The 9348-nt window shown below is 33.2% G+C and overlaps 1 protein-coding gene across 1 annotated transcript; it reads right to left on the reverse strand.

Moving 5' to 3' along the window:
- Positions 1-206: 206 nt before the first annotated feature.
- Positions 207-8623, reverse strand: LOC110462746 (protein transport protein SFT2-like). Its single transcript, XM_021516880.1, has 6 exons — positions 8392-8623; positions 4481-4546; positions 3948-4033; positions 3393-3510; positions 2052-2110; positions 207-1531 (listed from the first exon to the last, which is right to left on the reverse strand). The coding sequence occupies exons 1-6, from the start codon at positions 8602-8604 to the stop codon at positions 1426-1428; spliced, it is 648 nt and encodes a 215-aa protein (XP_021372555.1). The 5' UTR covers positions 8605-8623; the 3' UTR covers positions 207-1425.
- Between the last annotated feature and the right edge of the window lie 725 nt (positions 8624-9348).

The raw sequence follows: 9348 nt of genomic DNA on the forward strand, positions 1-9348 counted from the left end.
CATACACAACTAAGGACCAAAGGGAACCTACATATCAAATTTGAGAAAGATCCCTCTGGTACTTTCTGAGAAATAACGATAACAAGAACTGTTTTAGGAAGGACGGGCAGACAACAGACCAGGGAAGGAGGGTGATTTGAATAGCTAAAAAAACCACTTTTACTAGTAAAATACAATGTACATTTAAGATAATATATCCAACAATAAAAAATCACCAACAAATATTTCGTAGATTGTCACCAATAATTGATATTTAATTTTTACATTATTTGTTCCGAGTACAAAATTAACATATCTTGTAAAATCTTAACAATATGTGTAGAGGATCGGAATTAGGCATGAATTGTTTTTTGTCTTCAAATCAGTTGCTACTAAAGTAACGAAACAAACATCAAACTACACAGACATCATTTTGCCATTTGGTCACATCATAATATTTCGATCACAAAATTCTGGAATTGAGCACATTGTACTAATGTAGATGAAGAAATGATATTGGCTGTGTCTCTAAGATATGCTTACATTTCCTGTTTTGTTCCCATTTTACACACCTGATCGATAGGTGATGCCATTTCTAGATCTGTTTATTCGAGACCGAAGTGTGTTTTGTAACCAACTGTGGCCAAATGCTTTCAAAACAAGGGCAGAGCCATATACTAATTCAATTCTGATAAGACAAGCTAGAACTTTGTGAGACTTTGAATAAAACATGTATTTTTTCACAGGTGTATTTTCATGTACAAAAATATATAGTAACTTAAGACTTATTGATGTAGTTCTCATTGGCAGGTAATGTTCTAATTCGAACTTAAATACCATAAATCACTTTATATTTGTGAGGGGTAATTTTTCCTCTAGTTTTGGAAGAGACTCATTCGCAAACTTAAATAAAATCTTCCATGAATATTAATTACTTGAATAATTTTCATCAATCATAAAATATCATCCTCTCAATTGTTAATACAAGTATTCACAAATAAGGCTTACAGCCCTATTTCATGAAACAAAATATTTTGAATATAAAGAGATTTACAGTTTCACACAATTTTTGATAATAAAAGAATTTAATCAGGTACCTGATATAAGATTAATTTGTCACTTCACAATTGCTGGCACTTCCCAGTCATTCAAACAAACTTCATCTTCTATCAGATCATTTTATCCTGAACAATTTCCCCCAATGATAGATAATACCCTCGGGTAGATATCAAGTCTGTTGAAAGCCTCTGAAAAACAAGCACCAAAGCTATACCCATACAATACCTCTGAAATAAACCTGCATCCTTGGTCCTAGAGTAAAATTGCACTTACACTTATAATTCCTGCAATTTTTCCCTGGGACTGAGGATAATAACTTGTAGACCCTCACAATACTATATTCACCAATCACAGCCATTGTAACTTAAACCAATCACATTTTCTCTTTCATATGGGCAATGTCTTTTGAACTGTCTTTGATGCAGCAACATAAAATATTTTTGAGAAAAACTTCATTCCAGTCTGGCCTCCTGGAATATAGCTCACTATGTACCTGTGGAAAAAATAACAAAATTACTTGCAGCTCTAACACAGTTCAATTAAAAAGCACCTATTGGTAAATATTGATAAGTATCTTTGCTACATGGAGAATATTATTGAAACCTAACTTAACAGATGTGAAATAGGTATTGAACATTTAGTAGGATATGCCAAGAGTTTTAGTTTATTTAGGCTGACAGACCAGTTTTAACTCATTCACCCCTACATTTTTAAACTGGACTTGCCCAGTCTTTGATATGGTAAGGTTCAAATGTGAGTTTAAGGGTGAATGGGTTAAGGCAGTTACATCAAGTCAGGCCTCAATAAAATGAAATAACTGGCATACAGAAATCTTCGGAACTTTGCAAAATATATTCCTTTTTACAGTTACCTATGTAAGTGTTATTGTCATTACCAAATTTAAGCCTGCAAATTAAAGAGGCCATGATTTTCAAATTAAGCAAAGAAAGGAGTGATGAGGACTTCCACAGGATTTGATTCATACCTATCACATAATGTTATAAACAACTTACCACACAAGAGCAAGGATTTGTCCTACAGCACATAATACTGTAAAGGTTGTACTTCTGACCTGCCAACGAATAAGGATATATTATATACAAGATGTAGTCATAAGTTATTGAAGATTTTAAATATTATATGTTGAGCTAATTTTCCCTTCCCTAACATTATTTGTTAATTATGAAAAAATAAAGCATAGAGGTTAGTTAAATGATTTTTGTTTTATAACAAAACATTCAGGATCCTTGTGCTGGGACAAAGATACAGGTATTTTATCTCCTAATGACAGATTCAGGTAGATTTTCAAAAAGATTGCCATCAGTTTTCAAAGAAACTATGTTTTCTAATGAAAAAAGGACACTGTATAATTCAGGAGTGTTTCAATTCATCAATTTTGTTGAATACTGGTTGGTTAGGTCAATGAACTGATAATCAACTACAGAATTCATATTTGATTTGGAAGTCTGCTGATTTTTATTTGCAGCTGATATGTTGGCATCATCACCGACTAACTTAACTTTCAAGCTGCCCATGGCTGCTTAAGACCATGAATTACATATTCAGTGTTCTAAGGGAGGTAGTTCTTACATGGTAAAATAATAATTTATAATGATAATTTGGGTTCTTATCATATCACTTTATCACAACCTAGTTTGCGGTCGTCTCAAAGCGTTTAACAAATTATTATCCGTGGTTATAGGGCCTTTGCAACTAGCCAATATCTTTCTCAACTCCCTGGGGAGCATACAGCTGGTGCTGCCATTTCGGCGCTCACAGCTAGCATTCTATAATTTTAGCAATGCCCAACCATGTACTCATTTACAGCCGAGTAGATTGGAACAACGGAGTAAAGTATCTTGCTCAAAGATCCAACACAGTGCCGTGCCGTGACTCGAACCCGCAACCCTTTGGGCACGAGCCCGGCATCCTACCACTAGACTACCATGCCTACTGAAACAATGTGCAACAACAGCATGGGGGATTTCACAGTTCTTTTTTTTAAATGATTACTAATCAATCATCAGTTAGCTAATTATAACCAATGATCTACCATCAAATTTCAAACGATTCCCAACACCAGTACAAGTCCTAAAATCCAGCTTCTCAAACATTCCCCTGCTCTGTATATTTTTCCTTTATTCTAAACAATGATTTTCCTATGAAGAAATTTTGGTTTTAGAGAAAATTCTTCATTGAGATATATTTCTAGTAGAAAGTGACACATTTTTCACTTCCTTGATTTAACAATTAGTACTGTGATATATAAATACCTGATACAAATTTAGTTCCATCGTCATAAACAGTATTCGGTGATGTTTTAAATACAATATGGAGCCATTGATGTTACTCACCCATAAAGAAAAATATAGTGTTGCAAACATGGTCCCAAAATAGGCAACTGTAAATGGCATACGCTCCACTGAACATAGGTGTTTAATATGGTTCATCGGGCCCCATAATAATGAAAAGCTGTAGGCAGGATAGTGAAAAGTTAAATATACACACATATTTAAATATACTTCATAGTCACATTAAAATATTCAGAAAGCCTAATTTAACTTTGATATCAAAGAACAATTAAGTGTACACTTAACTATCTTGACCATTCCTTCTGTTATAAAAATAATATATTTATGTGAAGTTCATATTTTGAGAAGACGGTCACAAGCTCAAATATCTCCTTAATATTTAGTCAAACACATTTTAATTATAAAACATTTATTTGGTGCAATCTGTATTAGAGACCACCCTAATAAAATTAATTGCATTTGCAATTATTCACTCAGGAATTAAATTCTCATGTATTGGTTTTTGAGGCAATATTATGAAAATACTTATCAGTGAAAATTAATAAATTTTTACTTCAGTTTTAATATTTGATATAATACATTGTATAATCACTTTACCTAGCAATGACAAATACACTTCCCATAGAATACAGAACAGCAAATTTTCTCGCTTTCAGCAACAGTAATGGAATGTAAAGACTTGCCTGAAATAAGAGGTTTTCATGGATATGTTAAAATCAACAATAGGATGTGGGGTTAATCTGTTCATAACTATTTTTATTTAGTTCAATTGTCAAGGATACAAATTTTGTTTTAGAATATACATGCACTAAAATGAAATTATAACCACTGAAAAAAATCCTGCAAATAGATATCTGATTAATCAATAATATTTAACATATACATATTCTTTCTAAAAACAAACACTTGATCATGTAAATCTTCACAAAAAATCAAATTAAATTTATCAAACATTTCTTCTGCCTACATATATATATTTTTTCTAAAAACAAACACTTGATCATGTTAATCTTCACAAAATATCAAATTAAATTTATCAAAAAATTCTTCTGCCTACAGTTGCACAATCTGAAGTTTTTTGCACACGTGTTGGAGTGCTAACACAGGTATTAAAACTCAGTCATACTTACCAAAGAAAAACAAAATGTCCCCATCATTAAGCAAATGACAAATCCAAGTATCCTTTGTTTCTTAGTCTGCAAATAAAAAAAAATAAAAAAAATTGCCATCTGTTATTCTTGTCTATTTATTTTAAACATTATTCAAGCAAGAACACATTTGAAAAGATTGAAATACATCTAGAAACATTCAATCTCCCTACTACATATACATAATGACAAGAGGCCCATGGGCCTTAACGGTCACCTGACATCCGATTCAAATTAGGACTGTCATCCAGGGGCCAATTAATACTTTTCTTCGGTCTGAGTGACCTTGCTGCATCGTCCATTAATTTTTCCTTGTGAACACAATAACTTCAGTAAATATGAACCGATTGTGATGAAACATTGTATGCAGCTTTGTATCAATGAGATCTTGGATGAGTTTGAATACCGGACCAATTTGACCATACCTTACATAGTTATTCATCAATCTTTGTTAACATTTACTCAAGTTATCGTCTTCACAGGGAAAAATAATAATATAATGACAAAGGGCAATAACTCTGCAGGCTACCGTCAAATAATTACCGTTGTCAACTTGTCCGAGATCTTTTAGATGTAACACTGCGGACAAAGTTTCATTGAACTTCGTCAACATTTATTCAAGTTATCGCGTTCTTAAAGTCCAATAATAATATTATTACAAAGGGCAATAATTCTGTAAGTTAATGTCAAATAATTCCGAGTTTCGAACTCATCCGAGTTTTTTTTTATATAATGCTACATACAGAGTTTCATCAAACTTGTTGATATTAACTCAAGTTATCGTGAACACAAGGTCCAATACAAAATAGTGTAATAATATTATTACAAAGGGCAATAACTCTGTAAGTTACTGTCGAATAATTTCCATTTTCCATAACATTTACTCAAGTTCTCGTGTTCACAAGGTCCAATAATAATATTATTACAATGTTCAATAACTCTGTAAGTTACTGTCGAATAATTCCCATTTTCTATAACATTTACTCAAGTTCTCGTGTTCACAAGGTCCAATAAAAATATTATTACAATGTTCAATAACTCTGTAAGTTACGGTCGAATAATTCCCATTATCGAACTTATCCGAGATCTTATTGATATATGGCTGTATACAAAGTTTCATCAAACTCAGTTAACATTTACTCAAGTTCTCGTGTTCCCATGTTCAATAATAATATTATTACAAAGGGCAATAACTCTGTAAGTTACTGTCCAATAATTCCCATTTTCAAACTCGTCCGAGATCTTATTGACATATGGCTGCATACAAAGTTTCATTAAACTCGGTTAATATTTACTCAAGTTCTCGTGTACACAAAGTCCAATAATAATATTTTTACAAAGGGCAATAACTCTGTAAGTTACTGTCCAATAATTCCCATTTTCGGACTCGTCAGAGATCTTATTGATATATGGCTGCATACAAAGTTTCATTAAACTGGGTTATCATTTACTCAGGTTCTCGTGTTCACAAGGTCCAATAATAATATTATTACAATGTTCAATAACTCTGTAAGTTACTGTCGAATAATTCCCATTTTCCATAAGATTTACTCAAGTTCTCGTGTTCAAAAGGTCCAATAATAATATAATTACAAAGGGCAATAACTCTTGTAGGTTAGTGTCCAATAATTCCCATTTTCAAACTCGTCTGAGATCTTATTGATATATGGCTGCATACAAAGTTTCCTCAAACTCGGTTAACATTTACTGAAGTTATTGTGTTCACAAGGTCCAATAATAATATTATTACAATGTTCAATAACTCTGTAAGTTACTGTCGAATAATTCCCATTTTCCATTACATTTACTCAAGTTCTCGTGTTCAAAAGGTCCAATAATAATATTATTACAAAGGGCAATAACTGTAAGTTACTGTCCAATAATTCCCATTTTCAAACTCGTCCGGGATCTTATTGATATATGGCTGCATACAAAGTTTCATCAAACTCGGTTAACATTTACTCAAGTTATCGTGTTCACAAGGTCCAATTATAATAATATTACAAAGGGCAATAACTCTTGTAAGTTACTGTCCAATAATTCCCATTTTCAAACTCATCCGGGATCTTATTGATATATGGCTGCATACAAAGTTTCATCAAACTCGGTTAACATTTACTCAAGTTATCGTGTTCACAAGGTCCAATAATAATAATATTACAAAGGGCAATAACTCTTGTAAGTTACTGTCCAATAAATCCCATTTTCGAACTCGTCCGAGATCTTATTGATATATGGCTGCATACAAAGTTTCCTCAAACTCGGTTAACATTTACTGAAGTTATTGTGTTCACAAGGAAAAGTTAACGCACGACGACGAACAAAAGGCTATCACAATAGGTCACCATGACCTATGGTCAGGTAACCTAATAAAATGGATTGATCTAGAGGTACACATTCTCCCTACCATACATTTAAACCATGCCCTATTTGTTTAGTCTGCAAGTTTGAAAGTTGGTCAAGTACTTAAAGGTCATTCACTTCATTTTTACCACAAGCATTGTGGTTCTTTGTAAGAGGTCAACTAAGACTTTTGACTGATACAACCCATGTCAACTTTCAGTCCATATATCATCACTCTAGGATTGTTTAGACTATAGAAATCATTTGAAGGTTTTTAATACATTTGAACCATATTACTTTGAATGAAAATCAAGGTAATTAATTTGAACAAATTTGATAGTACATCATCCCATTTGCTACATGCCAAACATCTGTCTAAGAGTTCGGAGGGTTACAGGTTTTAACCCGGGTCTGACCATGCATTTTTCTTCTCCTGTTACATTTGGTGCCGTTGATGAACCCTTGTTTCAAGTATTGAGTGAATACTTGACAAGGGGATACCGAACCTGGCCTGTAAATAGTGTTGTCTTTGGGGGCAAAGACTAAGAATAAGGAAGGAGGAATGTAGTGGAATTAGACTGAGTGATCGACGGTCATGCTTAAGTTGTTTAAAGATATTGATGCATTTGCGTTGACAACTGTGACCTTAAATGTCAGTCTAGGTGTCTATTTGCATAAATTTGATAGTGCTAATCATGTTCTGCTTTAAAAAACCTGATTTTAGATAACACCTTACTCAGCGACATCATGATCATAGGAATCAGGGTTTTTGAAGATCTGTTTGAAGAGAAAGATTAGATGCTACACCATAGAGGCATATTAGCTCACTTGGTAATGGTAATTTTTGCTTGGTATATGAGCGTCACTTGGTTTGCTTGTGTTTTACGTCCTTTTAAAGGATCCAGGTTATTTCGCCCTAAATCCTGTTTGCACTTCGGGTCGTTTCACCCTAAATCCAGTTCGCCAAATGTTGTTTCCCCCTAATATAATTATATATTTTAAAGTTATGATTATCTGTTGAAATGTTTTTAATTACTATTTTTATTTACTATTTTCACGTTTCACCACGGGTTGTAAGATCCAAGCCCGTGGTTTCACAAGCAAATTTCTTGTCGAAAGAATTTCATGCTACATTGTATGTACAGAACATCAGGTCTGGTCGACCATGTACGTATACCAATCTAACGAGTCTTTTAACAAGGGAGACCTAGAAAAACTTTAGACTCTTATATAAATTAGCACACAGGACTAAAAAAAAATCACCCCAAAAATATTAAAGGGCTAACAAAAATTGCGGCATTACTGCACTCATATCTATGAGATATGCCGCAATAAATGGAAGAAGAAGAACAGGATTTAGGGCGAAACGACCTCACACCCCTACCTACTAGTGTTAGGAGTGTGTCTTTTTGTCAAAGTCGTTTGTATTCATTTACAACGTAAGCTTAAAAGATTTGTGTGGCATCCCTTTATCATTTTTTTTTTTTTTTTTTTAAATACACATTTTGTATATTCCTGTGTAATGCCATATTTTTGTGTTATTATTTTACCAGACTTGGCAGGAGAGGGTCTCTCTGTGCTTGCGAAAACCAGCTGTTGGCCACGTCATCATTGTTCAATGGTGCTTCCTCTGATGACTTCTTAAATACATTTAACTTTCCGAAACTAAATCCACCAGAATTCCCCCTGTCGTCTGCTTCTGAAGACCCATTTACAGAACTTCTTGATAAGTAGTCTTGCAATTCCTTGTTCAGTCCTGCCATGTTGGAACATACATATTAGTTTACACAAGTAAATACAAAATTATAAAACATCTTATTATCGAATAAAAACTATTTGTGTCATTTTATATATTTGTAAACGAATTCCAAAATTATGTAATATCCAATCAGTATTTGTATATATTTACATTCTGTATGCTTAGACCCATTGACAAAAATTACATTCATAAATGCATAACACAGGTGTTCATAGAATCTCAGCACGTGGGAACTGATAGTAACCTGATCACACTGCGTAGTAATACACTACAAAAACTACTCACTCGGAACGACCGACCTAGATGCTTAATTCTTACATCTTAAAATATTATTGAACTGTGCTTTGTGAAATATCCACGTATTCACGTGTCCTGTGCTACAAATAAACATTGAATATGGAACTACATTTTGTTGTGTTATTGTTGTTGACGGTTGCTAAGATCTCTCACGATAGTGTCACATTTCCCCGCGAAAAAACACTGTTCTCGCCACTGCGTTGCACCCGTGTATAAGCAGGAACAAACCCTGTTTATTTGTTTTATTCGTTGTTATATCGATCCACTGAAAGGATTCGTCAATGTAAATATAAGGAATGATATTTATTTTTTCAACATTTATGAGGTCATAACAACAATGGGTTTTTGGACATATTTTACATGAATCGCTAACGCGATTCATTCAATATGTCCATAAACCCATTGTTGTTATGACCTCATAAATGTTGAAAAAATAAAAATCATTCCTTAA

The sequence above is a fragment of the Mizuhopecten yessoensis genome, unplaced genomic scaffold (genome assembly GCF_002113885.1).
Source record: "Mizuhopecten yessoensis strain PY_sf001 unplaced genomic scaffold, ASM211388v2 scaffold10829, whole genome shotgun sequence".
Lineage (NCBI taxonomy): Eukaryota > Metazoa > Mollusca > Bivalvia > Pectinida > Pectinidae > Mizuhopecten > Mizuhopecten yessoensis.